The sequence below is a fragment of the Diuraphis noxia genome, unplaced genomic scaffold (assembly GCF_037042655.1).
Source record: "Diuraphis noxia isolate RWA-SAM2 unplaced genomic scaffold, SU_Dnox_SAM2 contig0004, whole genome shotgun sequence".
Classification (NCBI taxonomy): domain Eukaryota; kingdom Metazoa; phylum Arthropoda; class Insecta; order Hemiptera; family Aphididae; genus Diuraphis; species Diuraphis noxia.
In genome coordinates, this window is record NW_028301714.1 from 6871088 (window position 1) to 6889530 (window position 18443).

General features: G+C 28.0%; 1 protein-coding gene across 3 annotated transcripts in view; it reads left to right on the forward strand.

The window, feature by feature from the left end:
* Positions 1 to 27: 27 nt before the first annotated feature.
* Positions 28 to 18443, forward strand: part of Fas2 (neural cell adhesion molecule fasciclin 2) — a 192583-nt gene continuing 174167 nt past the window's right edge. For all 3 annotated transcript variants that reach the window (XM_089227825.1, XM_089227827.1, XM_015514883.2), the window contains exon 1: positions 28 to 455. In XM_089227825.1, coding sequence (XP_089083951.1) covers positions 377 to 455 — 79 coding nt within the window. In that variant the 5' untranslated portion in view covers positions 28 to 376. The remainder of the gene's footprint in view (positions 456 to 18443) is intronic.

Sequence of the window (18443 nt, forward strand, 5' to 3'; positions counted from 1 at the left end):
TCCACTAACTGCCACCGGCCGCCTTCATCGTTTCGCGCGTCGCCGTGCCGTCGTCACCGCAGTCGTTGTTCGTCGTCGTCGCATGCACACTGTCGCACCTCGCACGCATCACCACGCCGCAGCCGCCGCCGTATTTATATTATTTCATCACTCCGAGACGTGCCGCAATGTCGCCAGTACGCGGTTGACGAGTTGCCGCCAAAACTATTGACAATCAAAAATAATAATCATAATATTGTCGTTTTAATTGCGCAAGACGAATCGTCCAACATCATCTTTATCGTCATCTCGAGACGCGTGCGATACAAGTTCGCCGGTGAAAAAAATAATATTCCGTCGCCGTTATTATTCGCGTCCGGCGGAAAACCGCACGATTATGACCAGAAACCGTTTGTCGTCGTCGTGGCCTCCCACGCCGCTGCTGGCCTTGGTTCTACTCGCCGCCGTCGTTACAGGTAAATAATACCTAACTGTTAATATTAATAATAATGGATGTTGGTTTAGACCACACCGCAAGTCGTATAACGGACTTTTAGTGGAGATTATGAGGTTTTTTGTTAAAATTCAATTTTTTTCCACTTATTTAAGTCTTCCCAAGTTCCTACATGTATTATTTGCACAGGTTTATTGTGTGAACGCGTCGAACGAAAAAACAAAAATTGTCCACCGCAACTTAGTGATATCAACGTGATATGCGTCTATAATTTTCGATCTTCTGTAGAACGTAAAAACAAAATTTTCCGATTGGTTTCAACTTACCTGCTCTCCGCTAATAATCGCATTAAATTTTTGATATCGTCACTATATCAGCAGGTTTTATTTTTATAAATTATCGATCAAACATGTAATTTTCTTGAAAATCGGTCAACTCAAAACTGCAGTGCAATTATCTGTGGTTAATGCCGATGGACATTCGTTGTATTATATAATTATTACACATTACGTGCAAATGTGCAATATAATTTAGGGAAATGCACCCAGGTGCATTACGAAGGTTCGTTCGAATTTGGCGGGTCTAGCACTACTCTGAGTTTGTACGCACGTGTTCACCATCACCCGGTTTTGAGTTGACAACGTGTCACGTGTGGGACACGTTTAATACGTTTATCGTCTTCGACCCTGTTACAAAGGATTTTTAATTTGTTACTGTTTTTATTCATCTCGTCGCAAAGTTAATAAAAAACCACCTCTGTATTTATAGGTACCTAAATCATAGCTCGATTTTATACTTCGGTAGGTATCTACAGGGTAGATAACCATAATCACGGCTATCTATTGGATAGATAACCATGATTCATGATCGTAGGTAACTTATAGGCAGACGACCTGTTGTCGATTAGCCTACGATCATCTAAACTCAGAGCTTCCGGTTGGTTACCACTTTTAAACATGAACATAAAGGTATTACAGGTGTTTGATATCGGATATTCAAATACTATAATATAATGTAGATAAGATTTAAATACGATTATAAGTTTACTACCCCAAGATGCGCGTACATTATCTTATGTTATGTATTCTTAAACTTTCAAGTTTCATGTTAAATGTCATGATAACAAGTTTTTTTACTGCTGTTATCGAACACTTATTAATTAACGAAAACAGTTTATACCGAATAAAATAATATATAAGGAATTGACATAAAATAATGTAGGGATCGTTTTAATTCCGCGGAGTCTAGGCTAATTATTAAAAGTGTTTCTCACAAGTACTCGGATGTTAGGTATTTGAAAAAAAAATATGCTATTAATGCAAATACATACCAAATTGGTTTATTTAATTATTGTATTATTTAATTAAATTTGTTTTGGTTAAATAAATGAATAAATGTGTAAGAGGGATCTGTTGAGATATTTGTTATTTAAGCTAGCTATATCAATAATTTACATTTTATTCAACTATTTAACCTAACTAAAGCTAAAACACAATTATTCGCTTTTCGTTAGGTAATTTGAATAGGTACTAAAAACAAATATTTATTTCGTTCTAGGTATGTGTACTTAGAAAAGAGTTGTGCAATAATAAGATAACTGATGAGAATAATAATGTAATTAATGTAACTAGTCGTGTAGTTAAGAGGATGTCAGCGCACTATTTGTTTTCTCTTTCTGGCTCACTCGTAACATGGACAAAACGCATATTATACGCAGAATCATTTTTTCTATGTCTTGAAGTAATTTTAGAGTAAAACCTCCCATTACAAAAAAGATAGAAAATAATATTTTTGAGGGAATGACATATCAATTTGTCTAAATATTGCCGCTAAATAATTTAAACATTATTTAAATGTACAGTATTTTTTTGTTTATTTTGAAAGTCGAATACAAAGTCAAATATCAATAAAATATAAAATCCATATGTCTTTCCCTCAAAAATATTATTTTCTATCTTTTTTGTAATGGGAGGTTTTATTCTAAAATTACTTAAATACATAGAAAAAATGATTCTTCGTAAATGCGTTTTGTCTATGTTACGCGTGGGTCAGAGAGAGAAAACAAATAGTGCGCTGACATCATCTTAATATAGTAGTATTATAGGTAGTAATTATTGTGACATTGTTGTTTTAAATCGAAATACATCCTGCTACAAAATTGTTTTTAAAATGTTTTTATCGAGGTTTTTATAGTCTTTAAGTGGGTATCTCTATCTGTATAAAAATATTAAGTAAAGGTATTTAATATATTTAATTTTTAATACATTAATTATTGAGTGATTTGCTATGAACGTTTGTTGTTTTTTTTTTCATTTGGTATAATGTTAAAAATCAATGTTTTCAAATTTAAATAATGCAACTTCTGAAATAACAATCATGTCGATGTCAGCAACCGTTTTTCATGTCAATTGAATGTATTATGGAAAATGGATGGTAGTATATGAATAGGTACCTACCTACCTATATCATTTCTATGGATTATCCAGTCTAATTTCATATAGTGAATGAATGAATGCCTCCTACCCCGATTTGACATATGTCATTGAAAAGTTCACCAAATAAACCCTTGTTCGGTTAATAAGATAATGTTTCCTTCCCTAATATGAGAAATTTCTATCGCCTGTTGATGGTTGAATATTGTGTATTTTTAAGATGAAAATGTTATTTCTTCCAAATCTTAATAATTCTAAACAATTATTGTAGGTATATATGTTTCTTTTATGAGCTTGTTTAATGGAAATTTGTAAATTTTCGTAATGTTCATTAGATTTTGAAAATAAGTGTTTGTTGACGTCTGTATTTTCTTAGATGGTCTGTCAGTCGACTATGTCTTCCGGCGTTCGCTCTATATTGCTTTTTTCTTTATACGTTGGCGCCATTCTTTAATAAGTAGATACCTACCAAATAACGAAACAAATTTAATTATATTATACAAATATTATGACAAAGGAAAAACCACCCTGTAAGTAATATTTAGTTTTTAGTCATTACAATGACGATATGTTTTTAATATCGTACTAAGCATACAACTGATTTCTAAACCAATAACATTTTTAAGTTTGGTGTAATTTATATTATTACTAAAACTGCGTCGTAAACAGTATTAATCTTAACGATTTTAATTTCCCTATCATTCTTGTCCCAACTATAATATTATAATAATACTTAATTATTATGACTATTCTTAGTATTTTATCAAATAATTTTTTTGTATTAATTGTTTGTTACGTCCTGCAATATGTATAAACAACAAGATAATATGGTGCGTAATATTATTATTACCATTTGTCGACTGTCGTGTTTATAACTATATTTATACATTTACTGTGTACAATTTGTTTCAGTTTGTTTTTCAAAATGGTTTTTTTGTTAACAATAAGTATTGTAATACTACTATAATATTATATCGTTCGGAATTATTAATATTCACTGTATTTTTAACGATAAGCCGTGAAATAGCCACACAATTTTTATCCCGATTTTTATCGTATCGTGACTCGGCCGTACACAATACACTCGACTGTGTATTATTTTCCCTCAGTGACTCTCACGTTTCCCATTCCACTGTCCAGTCGTGATGGCACCGGGTGGCTCCCACGGAGTGCGTCTTTTTAAAACCGTTTAATCCTAGATCTCGATTTTTATTTTGATTTACGCGTACAAAGCACACACGTTTATTGATTGGTTACACTTTTGCTCTTCGTTGGTTTTAATAAGTATATTTTTTTCCGTGGGAAATTTTTTGGATCTGTAAATAAAAAATAAAATTAATATTTCACAAAAACAATGTACGTACATTGCCTCATTGGTAAAAAACAGGTTTTAACGTATATGTTAAACTAGAGGAATACTTATATAAGTATATTGTTTAATATGTTTAATATATTATCATAATGTTTCACATCTTATGCTTTAGATGGCATATTGGTGTATATATTTGATCTCATCTCGTAGACTGTTGTTATTTTCTTATATTAGTTTATGCCTTGACATAATACTCAAAGAACGAAGTTATGAATATTGAATATTGAATATTATTTATTATATCTATATTATATGCACATGGAAAAAATCATGAAAATATAATATATACCTTCATAGGTAGGATTTACTGCGAATATTAATATTATTAAATATTTATGCGAAGCAATTTTGAGACAAAAATTATAATTAAAGTTATGACGAATATTACTCGTATTTACAGATGAATACCTATTAGGTACCATCATTATTATTTATAAATAACATTGAAAGGTCTCCATCATGAAAACAATATCTGGAAAATTCATATTGTAGGTAGGTGTATTAATAATATAACTGTATGATAATATGAATTAAAAAGATTTAAAATTCCCGTTCGTGTTAAAAAAAAAAATGGTTAGTTAGATAGGTACCTATTGCAATTATTATATGATTATTTATAAAATCTGCATGTGTTATTTTTAGTTGATTTGGATCTCATAGGTAGGTACTTTACTTAAAGTCAAGCAATAAATGTATTTAAAAATTTACTTTTAAAATTGATAAAAATATGACTGATTTTATTGCCGAAAATGTTTTATATTTGTTAGTATTTAATGTTGAATTTATTTAGTTCAGGTGTCTGTTTATATCTGGATGCTGGATTTTAGTTTCTTTAATTTGTTTGTAATATAAAGTAAATTTTTATGGGTGTATAACTAGTAATATAAGCTAAAGTAAATTTATCTTAACATACCTAGTAAAATCAGATTGATTGTATTTTAGGGTTAAATATTAAAATATTGTGTTTCTTTTTATTTCAAAATTATCTGAGATTAGTGGGTGTAGTTAATTATTTGCATAAATGTGTTTGAACATGTGTTTATGCGAAATGAATTATTCAAGAAATTATTTGAATACTAAAGGCTATTTTTTTCGACGAAATTTTTATCCACACTTAAGTCTGTAAATTTGATAAATATTTAAAACAAAAGCGTGGATATAATGTCATCTTAAAAAAACAATAAATACCTACGTGAAACAATATTAGCTTATTGTCAATTGTCATTTTATTATACTAGTCAGTTAAAAACTAATATTTATTGTAAGTGTTGAACTAAATTTGTTCTTCAGATATCTCACATTTTTTATCTAGAGAATATTACTAACCATTTAGTTGTATTAGTAAATGGTTATAAATATTTATTTCGGTATTCAGGCAACAGTTTATATATTACATAAATTCTAAATTTTTATAATTATTAGGATAACTGTATAAAGTTCTTTATGCATTTCGAGGATTGTTTTTTTTTTGAATTACGTATTTGTATCTTGCGGAAGTAGCTTCCTTTAGGGAAATGTAGGTATTGATTTTATGTATTGTAAATATTATGTTTTATGATTTTTATTTTTAAAATCTACAAATCCATTTTTTAGTAGGTTTTTATTGTGTTGTAATTACTATTGTTTTCATCTCTGTCATTATTTTATAACATTTTCATAAGAGTTTAAAATTATTAGCTTTTCAGCATAAAACCACTTTAGTTATTGTTTCATCAACTATCCTAAGTATTATTTAAGTAATTATTTTCATTTCTAACCTTAATATATTTTATTTAAGTAGGTATAAAATGTAAAAATATACATTTCATTTGTTAAATAAAATGTTTCGTATTACTTAAATAATTTATTAAGCTTAAACATACATTTATGTATAATAAAAGTCTGTTATTTCCATGTACCTATACTATATATTAGAAGTACCTAAAATCTAAATAAACTTAAATTTTGGTAAAACACTATAACGAAGTATTTATTACACTGATCATCAGTTATTTATTATCTGTGTACTCGACAATTTAAATATTTTGTTTTGAAGTAGAGTTAACGGGGTTAAAATATATGCATGTATACATATTGGATGTTATTTATGTATCTATACTACGTATAGATTTATTCACATTTTAAATATTATAATGTTAATATGTTGTTTTGCTCACGACCATATCGGAGTTTAGAATATTATTTCTGCCATTCTATTAAAATAATCGATGTGCACGAATGATTATTTTATATATTTCGTTTGTGTCATGAATAAACAGTTAATTTATCAATACATAAAATATATTATAGTTATATTATCGTTCAATGTTGAAGTTCTTTTTGAGATTAATTCAGATAATATTCAGATAGTTATGTTATACTGTTAGTTATGAGTTATGACTATGTCTATACAATGGGTTTTTTTTGTGCCTGTGACTAACGAAAATGATTTAATTCGATCAGACTATATTAAAAAAATAAAATAAAAAATAATGGAAGAAAACAAATTTATTGAAGGTATTCGCTGTACTAAAAACAGAGTATATTGCATAGGTAGAGAAACAATTTTGTTCACTTCTTATTGCCATCTAGCCGGTTATTCAAATATTTAATTTTTTCATACAATTTTTTAAAGGGGTGTTCCAGTCAACTAGCACGAAGAGGATATCCGGAATCTCGAAGCGTGGCGCGTATATACGTGGAAAAATTATTTTTCAATACTTACGCACTGCGCGTATGTTTCGATGATTTCTTTTAGTATGTTTTATATATTATATCAGTTTACTAATAACAACACAAGTGTTTTTGTTGACCAAGGACTTGGTAAAATATTTTCATTTTTGTTGTTGTAGTGAGAAATGGTAGATGCCCACGTTGTGCTGCTTCGGGACCGTATAATCGAATTATACCAACATACACAATAATTTAAGATTAGAAGTATTATAATACCAAACATAAAGTCGTGTGTGGTGTATACCACGCGACTATATAGGATATTCGTTTGTTATGCTCTCAATGATTGCAAGTTTTCTTTATTTCCATTCCCTAATGTGGGTCATGACTTGTCGGGTCATTGCCTGTGGGTTTGACTTTTGTCGCACTCTGTAGATATAATAGTAAAACTGGTTATATCGTTACTTAACGATCAGTCTTGTTGATATACACACATATTATTCAAGTCCCACGCAGATCTTCGTTGTTTTAAAACTACCACCACACTTTTCAAGTTTTGATGAACGACCATCTTCTTTCTCTACATTTATTTTATTTTCTTGATTTAAAAATATTATTTCACACGGTTTTATTTTTTTAAATTGAGTATTATTATCATGATAAAACAACAAGGTACCATTTTACGTCTTACATTTATATTATTATGTCCATACGTGCTTTTATATTCATACATTACCTCGTGTTCAGATAAACTTTTTTTTTCGTTTAAGATTATACAATATTATGTAGGTATTATGTATATAATAAATAATAATATATAACATGGTATATTAGTATTATATTTATTTATAGATTATTTTCTTTTTAACAATATCCATTGTTAACATTTTGTATTGTTTCTTTTTTTTTTTATTGGCGCAATTGTACAATTTGATATTATTTAGTTGTATCTTAATATTTTGTTTAGCTTACATTTTATTCAAATAAACAATTTGATTTAAAATTCGAAACCCATTGGTTTAGTATAGTTAAATTATTTTCCGTTATTCAATATCATGGTGGATTTTGAATTTATCTTTCTGTCCTTTGCCTGCTATTAAATAATACTTTTATTTCTTGAAATGTGTTTCGTATCATTCTTGATTTGTACATGTGTTCTATTCAAAATGCACGCGTGTGGGAAAGGAACTATTCACCCTCCATTATCCTAACGGATATATATAGTGCACCATAAAATCACCCATTTGTCCTTGGGAATGAATTGTGTTCTGTGGTTCTTATGATTTTATCAGAAAAATCTCTGTAGGACAACCAAACGACTAATACCTTACATATTATATTCAAACAATTATCGACCGATCTCTTTGTATCCAGTCTCACGTTTCATAAAGGCTTAAGTCGTATTATTGCGCATATATAAACGCCTGTCAATCTATTTCTTTTAGCTGTTTTTGTGAAAAAAAGATAGAAGATACATCTGTCGTCATATTGACATTGTTTGCCTATTAAACTTTTGGATAAGCCAAAATATTTATGTTATGTATGGACGCACTATTTCCGTGCTGTCAGTCTGCGGAATGCCTGTATACATTGCCAAGTCCATTTTAATTTCTCACAAATAATGTTTAGGTTTGTTTTATTTGCTCATATGTCCGATATCGTCAAAAATACTGTACGATATTTATATATATATATATAATTTTTACCAAAAGATATAGGTTCTTGAGATTAAATAAATGTATATCCTTTTTAGTTTAAAAAGTCTGTTGTAGATTAACGTTCTCTCAACTTAAATTATTTATTTTTACATCAACATATTTTTACATCAAAATCGACATATTTTTCCATCTTTTTATCTATTATCTGGTAGTATTTGTTTCTTGAAAAAGTTGAATTCAAGTTCAGAGATAAGAATAATTATTAATTAAGTATTACCTATTTGGTAGTTTAGATATATAAATACCTAGTTGTTATCTGTGAACCAAAAAAACCCACATCATTGTAAATAAAATATATTCATTGCTCTGTTCAGAATCTTTAAATTTATATAATAGGTACCTAAGTGATAACTAAGGTGATAAATGTTAAGTGGGATAATCGAAGAAGAAAATATTAGGTACCAGTTATTTTTTTAAGTATACCTTCATTAGGAACTTCACTTCTCTATTAAAAATGATAATGTTAGTTTAAACATTTCCGATTGTATTAGGTATATTAAGTATAGGTTGTGTATATGTATATATATATATGTGTGTAGTATGCACTATACAAACTTCTCATGATATTCGCTTATTTATATGGGTGAAACTTTGTTAGTTCAGTTGGCATAAGTAGTCAAGCAACGTGGCATACTATGTTGTTATGTTGTAAAACCACCGATAAATACACACATCACGATTTATATTATTATAGTTATAATCGTCAAACGCTTTGCTTTTGCTGCGAGTAGGGTTTTCTACGCTTCTGGGCCTTTTCCTTAAGTTGGAAATATCATTGCACCCTCGTTTTGTTTAAAGTCACGGTGAATCGATGCTAGTTTTCCCTTGCAGGTTTCCAACCTTTATCAGTCATGCGTGAACGGTACAAAAAAAAAAAAAAAATCGTCTTGTATTAATATAAAAAGACCTGAACTTTCTAGGGTATTAGCCACATTCTGGGGGTTGTCGAAAACCAGAAGGGAAATCATTCTCGGGTTTTTCCAAGAAGGGAGTGATGGTAGGATAGACACATACAGTATTTCCCCAGAGACCAACCAGTATACGTAGTCCTTGATACGAAATTAAAACCATTTATGGTAAGAAAAATGTCGAAAAAGATAGGTAGAGGGGGTCATCTCTGAAGGTCATTTTTCATCGTCAGTCAGACTTTTCCCTGGTTAGTCTTTTGGCTCTCTCAAGGATTGGTTAGCCGATCTCTGACGTTAATCGTGTAGAGCTTACGAATTAAATGGATTCTTTCGGTTTAAAACTGCAAGCAATGTGTAAAAATTAGTTTTAAATTAGTCGAAAACCAACTTAAAATGTTACTCTAAAAGGCCTCTTTCTTTTCAAACATTATTCTTATGTATATGTATAGTCCTATAGTTATAATTTGTATTTTACATTTACAATATTCTATTTATTTACGTACCTACACTTATACGCCACATTTATTAAAGTGTACGTAATCGTAGAATGATAAAGTACAAAAGCTTTGAAAATTCGAGTGTTTTCTGAATATTTTTTGAGAAATTTTAGATTAATAAAATCTTATAAACGATTATTTTATATACTTTAAGAAGGGTTCGAGAAATTATACGATAAGGGTAGGTCATAATATACTCTTTATAGGCCATTTATCCACCTAAAACTCAACGCAACGTAGTCCAAAACCATATTACTTTTATTTATTGTTTCAGTGATTCTTTCTAGGTCACGTGGGACAAATTCAGTTCATTCTACTTGTATAACTTTAGGGTGGTTTATCATTAAAGAGAATCTGAAACATATTTGATTTATAGCTTTTTTTTCCATCTATTTTACACGCTCTAGAGCATATAGGTACGAAGCAAAAATTATCTGATGAGATTAATATTTTTATAAATTTATATATACGTTTTTATATAATAGTTATGATCTTAACATAATAGATTTAATTTCATAATATATTTTTAAACCATTAACCTACATTCTTTAAACTATTTTTCGCGAAAAAATTTATTACTATTGTAGGTATATTATGAAGGCTTTTAAAATTAATAATTCTGTTGTTTTTTCAAGAGTATACTTATATTCACGTTTGAAAGAAAACAAGTAAAATCAACTTATTTGTATAGTTATGGCATTGTCGTATTTATATTCTATTTGGTTAGATATTTGAACTATAATAATAGGTACCTACTTACTGATTTATGTGATTGATCATTTAATTATTTAGATAATTCAAAAATCAGTATTTCAGGTGCAGTCCAAAATCAGACTTATTCACTTCTAAAATAATTCCATGCATATTAAATTATGATAATAATCGGAAAAATAACGGTTGTGTTGGGGAAGTTGGGAGGTGGTAACATAATGATTTCGTGACTTATTATGTAACAAATTTCAACCCTCATTCGGTTTAATTCGTGCATTCTTAATTCATTTAAAGTGATTTCATTATTTAAGAAATTAGCACAACCTTCTAGAAACATAATTGTGATAATAATCAAATTTTGTGTATATTTGTAGCTGTGTATAATGTGTATATAGTATATTAAAGTGTGATTAACACTTTTTAAATAAATTATCGCCGCCATCCCCCACTCCGGGGCATGGTAGAAACCTACGGGTGCCCCAATAGAAATTCTGCCAAAACTCTCACCCACGTGTAAGACCAACCTACAGTTCCACAAGAACCTACAGTACTACCCCCTTCCCAATGGCCTTAGTTGCCGCGGGATAGTTAAAAAAATAAATAAATTATCCTGTTTTCTTCTTTACAAAACATGTCCATCGATCATTTTTTTTTCTGTTTTTTTTTTATGTCATTTTACTGTTCAAAATATTGTGGCAGGTACAAATAATCATTGAATTAAAATGTACATTATTAAATTGTAATTGTAAAACTTTGATGAGTAATTATGATTTTTTTCTAATTTTAAAATAGGTAATAATTTAGTAAAATTATAATTCAACACAATAATGTCAATTATTAGAATGATTTCATTGTTTATTCTAATATTTGTGTTTAGTTAACTTTTTTTTATTATAAAAAGTAATTTTGTAATTTTATTTTTCTACCTTTTAATTTTCAGAATTGAAATAGGAATTGAAAGACATTTTGATGTATTTTATATAATAATATTAAGTATATTATATTATTATACATTCGTATTTAATTGTTCTATACGGTTTTGCTGTAATTTTATTTTATATTAAGGAAATTAATGTCATCTCTCAAATTTACTAAATCATGGCTGGCACATAAAGTAATTCATCATAGTATGGTTATTGATGATTTATAAGATATATTACCATAGTGCATAGTGCGTACACGTGTAAAATATTTTTTGGAATATGATTTGAAGGTTTTTTTTTCTAAATGCTGTTCACTTTTTATACATATCTTCATCTAATAATTATTTAATTTTTTTAATTTTTAAAATGTATGGTTATAAAGAGACAAGTTTACGGCTTGAAATATATTGAGACATTAATAGTATGTATTCTGAAATCTAAATAGATGTCGAAAAACTGTTTTTAAAACTCACCTATTGATTGATTAAAATATATTTTTTAGTATTTATTTTTAATTTCTCACGTTTTGAAAAATTCATATTGTTTTTGTACCATATTTTAATGATATTTTGTAAACCAAAATTCATTCAGGATTACTTTAGATGTTTAGATTAATTTTTTTGAAATTTATTTTGGATTAAGGTTCAAAAGAAATGCATTGGCCCAGCAAATTGTGTATCACAAAATGTTTCACAATGTTCTAATACATAATTAATTAATGAGCATATAATTGTGACTAAATTTTTTGATGTGAGGTATATTTTTTTATAGATTGGTCAATTAAATAAGGCTGCCATATTGTGTTGTCATCTTTTTTTTTGTATAAAACTTATTTAAAAGTCTAACGATAACTTTCTGTTTAAAAATGATGTTTCATAATTTTTTATTTATTTAAACATAATTTATAAAATTGGTATAATATTTATAATTATCTTAATCCATAAGTGCAAAAATTTTAATTTCGCGTTGTACTTATTTATTTCTATTTTATTACCTACTTTATGTTGTATCTATATATTATATTATTTATATATTTAAATTCATCTAGATATTGATGTCTGTTAGAAATTAATTTTATTTATTAGGATTAATTTATATCATATACATATAATTGCATTGAGGATGAAAAGACCAACAATACGGTAGTACTTTTTAACTTAGACAAGAATAATAACATTTTTAATATGATCATCTTGTGTGCATGTAATATTACTGGACGGATCAAGTGTTACAATGCAAGTTATTAGAGCGTTTCTATTGTTGATTATTCATTTTTTCTTTGCCGTTCAAGGTCATAAATTATATGTGACTCAGTGCAGTAAGACGATTATATTATTATATAGGAAATGTATTTATATATTTTTTATAGCCAGTGTATTCAGGAATGACTATAATACAACCGGTTTATCAAGCAAAATCAACATCCGACCACTGTTATTATCTCCCAAAAATCTTGTGTTTAAGGGCAGTAGTCAGAATTACGGATATCCATATATCTGACATATTCCCAATACGGCTGTACATCTAACATTATTTTTTTCTTTTATGATTTTGTAGTATAACAATTAAAAAAAGCTTTTGTATATGTCATGTTATAACGTCAATGAATCATGTGAATTAATTTTTTGTTTAACATGTCTTGTTTAATAAAACTATAGTCCTAATTTAAAAAAAAGATAAAGCAAAACATTACAGTTTTAAAATATGAATTTTGAGTATCGATTAAGATGAAATTTATAGTTTTCTACATGTTTTAAATATATAGTTAACGTCATGGATTCATATTATGAATCATTTGGTATTATTATTTTATGTGATCAGTATTAATCGAAAACAAAATAACAGACAAAATAAGTTAGTCTAAAATTAAACAAGTACTTACATAATATTAATGAGTAATTTTTTATTCAACATTCAATTATTGTGTATATACAAGACATTTCGAATGAATATATTTATAACACGTATTAATCTAAGTGTCTCATTTTTGTAAATAATATTTATATTATTTTATTTAATGCAAATATTAATATACCTAACCAATTGGTTTAATGCGTTATAGTGTTAAAAAATGCAATTACATTTATGGGTTTTATCGTTGTGGTGTTATATTAGGGGCGCTAAAAGCTAGTAGGTATATAAGTATAGTTTTGGAGTGTTATAAATATTTAATGTCAGTAAAAATATTTTAGTAATTTTGCTTTTATTAAAAATTGTTGTTTGAAAAAATGACGTTGAAATACTGTTTTTATATAATCAATGTAGCCGTGGCGTGAAATTATGTATATGTATACAAAACAATTAAGATGGCAATTTTTAGAGTTAATTAATAGACAGATTTAAATTAGTAAATTATAATTGTTTGTTACTATTTATTATTTAACCATCTTGTTGCAAAGATCAATATTTTATAGATACATGTGTATCAACAGAAGATGGTTAAAAAAATTAGGTATGAGAACTACCGATGAGTTTATTAAAGCTATAAATATTGAGAATTTTAGATTAGTAGATCGTTTAAAATTAGTTGTGTAGGTACATTAGTTAATTTATTGGTTTTATAATAACCAACTTAATAAAAATGAATCAACTATGATGCAATTATTAAAAGCTTTATTAAATGTTTAGGTATATTCTTTATATAGTTTATTCACATAATTTAGTATTCTAGGATCCTTATTATGTAATCTTGTGATCAATGCATAATCACTTAAATATTATAATTTCTATGATAGTTCAGCTTACATTTGTTTATTTAAATTACCTATAATCATTATAAAATACAGCAAATGGTACAAATATTTTTGTTTGGATTTACAGAAAAAAAAAATGAAATGAATAATAATGATATGCCTATGTGTTTTTCTTTTGATCAAAAATGTAAAATATATTTTAAGGAATAAGGGGTTCAATAGAACGATAGTTAGAATTTGTTTATCCACAAAAAGTTTGTTCTGAGTGCTGAAAATTAACGACCATATACTTTCAGGCTTTAAATAGACCGTATCCTAAGAATACTTTATGGTTAAAAAATATATATTTTTTTATTCGTTGGATGAGCGAGGGTGAGGTTTGATTTGTGGCTCTTGAAAATTCGCCCTATTGTTGTCATTTCGCGCATTTTGCATTCGATCGGTGCTTTGTGCGCCAAATCCTGGCGTTTGGCATCCACCCTTTGCCGTATTTTTACACCAAAGTAAATGGTGGTGGGAAGAGAATAGCGAGTGATAAACATCGCTAAAGAATTATTACCTAGGTTTTATTTTTATTTTTTTGAAACTAGATTTTTCCACGCTTTTCCCACCTCAAGCATAATAAAACGGTTTAAACACACCTGTTCGGTTGGGGGATTTATGTTACGGCCGTCTTGAGTGCTCCTTTAACTGGTTTAATGGTTAAAGTGTATGGACGTGAGCGCTTTACCGTTACCACCATATAATATATATATATATATATACTGCAGGTAGGTATTTGTCTATATCCATGTAAAGCAGACTGTGTAACGGGAATCATCCATGGTCGTAGCAGTCAAAAAAACACGGTGTGTCTATTTTCCTCACATATAGGTAGTTTGATGTGCAGACACTCACTAAAATAATCGCGCTGATGGTGTGGAGAACAAATAAAAAAAACCTGGATATCTCGAGTTCCGATAGTTTTATCCACGTAAAACAAAAAACCGATCGTATCGCAATTGACACGTGTTGTTTGCAGTATTGCATTAAATGGTTTAAACATGATGTCGATTAAGATAGATAAAATGCGAATGCCGTCAACGAAATACCTTCGTGTATACATGTTTGTAGAAAAATACTTGTTTTTGAACTAATAAAATGATTGTAGACCGTAATGTTATTTTTGAATGTTTAATAATCATCTTACAATTATTGTTATATAGTATAGTATAAACTATAATATATAGTATATTGTATTGTATTTTTATCGAGCCATATTTATTGTGTTAAATTATCTTTTCTTACCGAGCAACTATAATATTATAATATGTCCAGAGGTTGTTGGCATATGAGTATATTAGTAAAAAAAAAATCATTTCGTTCAATAATTGAAACAGTATTTTTTCAACAATTAGTTACCTATATTGAGTATTATAATAATTGCAATATTTATTGGATTAATATTTTATAATTATACAATATCAATATAAAAAACGCTTAGTGTGATAGTGTGTTTATACAATTATTTTTGTTTACATAATTTAAATAAATTAAATATTGAATGTAAAAAATTATTGTACAATTTTATTCATAGTGAACAGTATCAACATTTTAAGATTGTTGTCGTGTAGGATATGCCATAAAACGGTACTCAGTTATTTAATAAGTATTGCCATGTTTATATTTTATATTCCATAGATAATTATTTTTATTTATTTGTTTACATTTGTATACCTATGTTTGTTATTTATTGTGCTACCTTTTCATTATTATTAATGTACGATTTAGGAGTATTAAATCAAATAATATATACAATGGATGCCAATAGGCAAAAAATTTGGTTATAATAGATAACTGTTAAACCATTAGGTTTATTTTGACGTGTCATTACTTGTAGATGTTATTTATATACTCGTTTAAAATAAAATCGTTCTTATTAAAAAAAACAAATTAAACTTAACAAGATTTATTAATCATTATTAAAGTTAAGGTTGTCATAATTGAGCACTTGAGTAATGCATATATTGACGGAAATGTAATTCTATTTTATTAATTATAAAGTTATTTTTTAAATGCTTATTTTGTAGTGTAATGATTGAAATTTTAATCAAATTTATGATAAGGAAAGTGTTCTATAAACATATTTTCATAGTTTAAATTTGCATATATATATTTCATGTTTCATTATTTGAACACGTTTAAATAAATATCTATATAATATCTAAGTTTAAAAATATATAGGTAGTACATATAATAGTACATATAAGTACATATAGTACATATAATAATGCTTAGATCTTTTACTGATTTTAATAAAAATTGTTGAAATTGAAAAACTGTTAAATAATTTGAAAAATAGTATTATTTAAAAGAAGTCTCATGAAAAAACCCCTGTTTAAGACCTTAGTTTTAAAGGGGAAAGCTAAAAAAGTAACAATAAATACCAATTAAATATCTATCACGTTTTGAGTTCAGGCAACTTAATTTCAATTCAAATGGATACAATCAATCACCCCCTTGTATTTCAGCTGGTTAGTTAAATTGTAACAGATGAAATATTAGAAAAATGTCAGAATTGCACTGTTATTTTTTATGATCTTAATAATTAAAAGCTTAAACAAGTGATTTTCTGTCAAAAAGTCGTGTCTCAATTTAGGTATTCATAAACATTTTATACTTTAATTCAACTATAAAATATATCTACCTTGACGTTCCTACATTTTTATTTTACTTCAATAGAATAGAGATATGCGGCTGTTTGGTATGTCTAACTTATTAAGAACACTATTTGGTCAATATAATGGTAACCATTAATCAAATTTTTCTTCAGGATTAAATTATTATTTCTAAGACACAGTGCGTTTTCATTGCACAAAATAAACATAATATCTATTGCATTTAACTGTTCTAACAGAATTCAATTTATCATTTTACGATGGCTTGAAACCGATTTAAACTATTCTGATGAATTGTTTAGCTGTGTATTGCATCTTTTTCATACCAATCAATTATTATCGTCCTTGAATGTTTATGTCACTGATTGGTTTGTCTTACAGTAAAAAAAAAAAAAAAAAAAAAACGATACTAGTTTTAAATGTCAAACCATCATAATTATATTATTATACTTATTGTTCACAGAGTGTATACTGTGTATTCATAACTAACGATTTGGACAAGTCGTGTATATTAATAGTTGATTTACCGACAAAATTAATCTAGGATTAAAACTAAAATAAACCGAAAAATTAGTATATTATTATTATTACCACATCAATGATCTCTGTAGGTTTTTTTTTAGTTTTTTCTCACATTTTCCTTATTAGTTTTTTTTACGATTAATCGAGTTTTTTCTCAGTAGACTTGTCGTTTTCCTGGCGGTACAAGTTCTTTCTTATCATTGAGCAGTTATTTTCGGTGTCGCGGTGTGGTTTTTTTTCAAGAAAAGGGGTCGTTGATGTTGAGGAGGGTGGTTGAGTAGCGCAAAACTTGGTGGAAATTATATATAATGAAATATATAATGTATACTCACAGTGATAAGTAGACACAAAATTCCGGAAGCGTGAAAAGTAATGGCGTTCTCTAAGAAATAACAGATGGCAAAAAAATATATTTATATATATTTTTTTTCCTAAGGGGAGATGACGGGAACAACGCGTGTTCAAAGGGAATCAAATGTCATCCACACGCACCAAAGTGTGCGTTGACAACACGCGGTGCAAAATGAGTTTCAACTTTTACTCTTCGAACGGTCGGTGTTTACCGTCGCTATGTCGTCATCGTCTGCACGATAAAACGGCACTTATATAGGGTGGTAATGTGCTCCGTGGAACAATTATGTGAATTATGATAACAGGGAGAATTGTCGTTGTGCACTGTATAACGTGTATATATATGTGTGTTTTATTTTATTTAATATATAATTTAATATAATATTCAATAGTGTGACGGAAACATATATACCTACGACGATTTCGAACCACGTAAAAATATTATAAATTATATTAGGTATAATATTGTGTGATATATTATGCGTCTCGTGTTTCCAATACGCTCGCTTCACATAATATCGATCTGTTATCGCATCTTATTGTCCTCGTCGGGCGCCACGTGCGCAACATATTA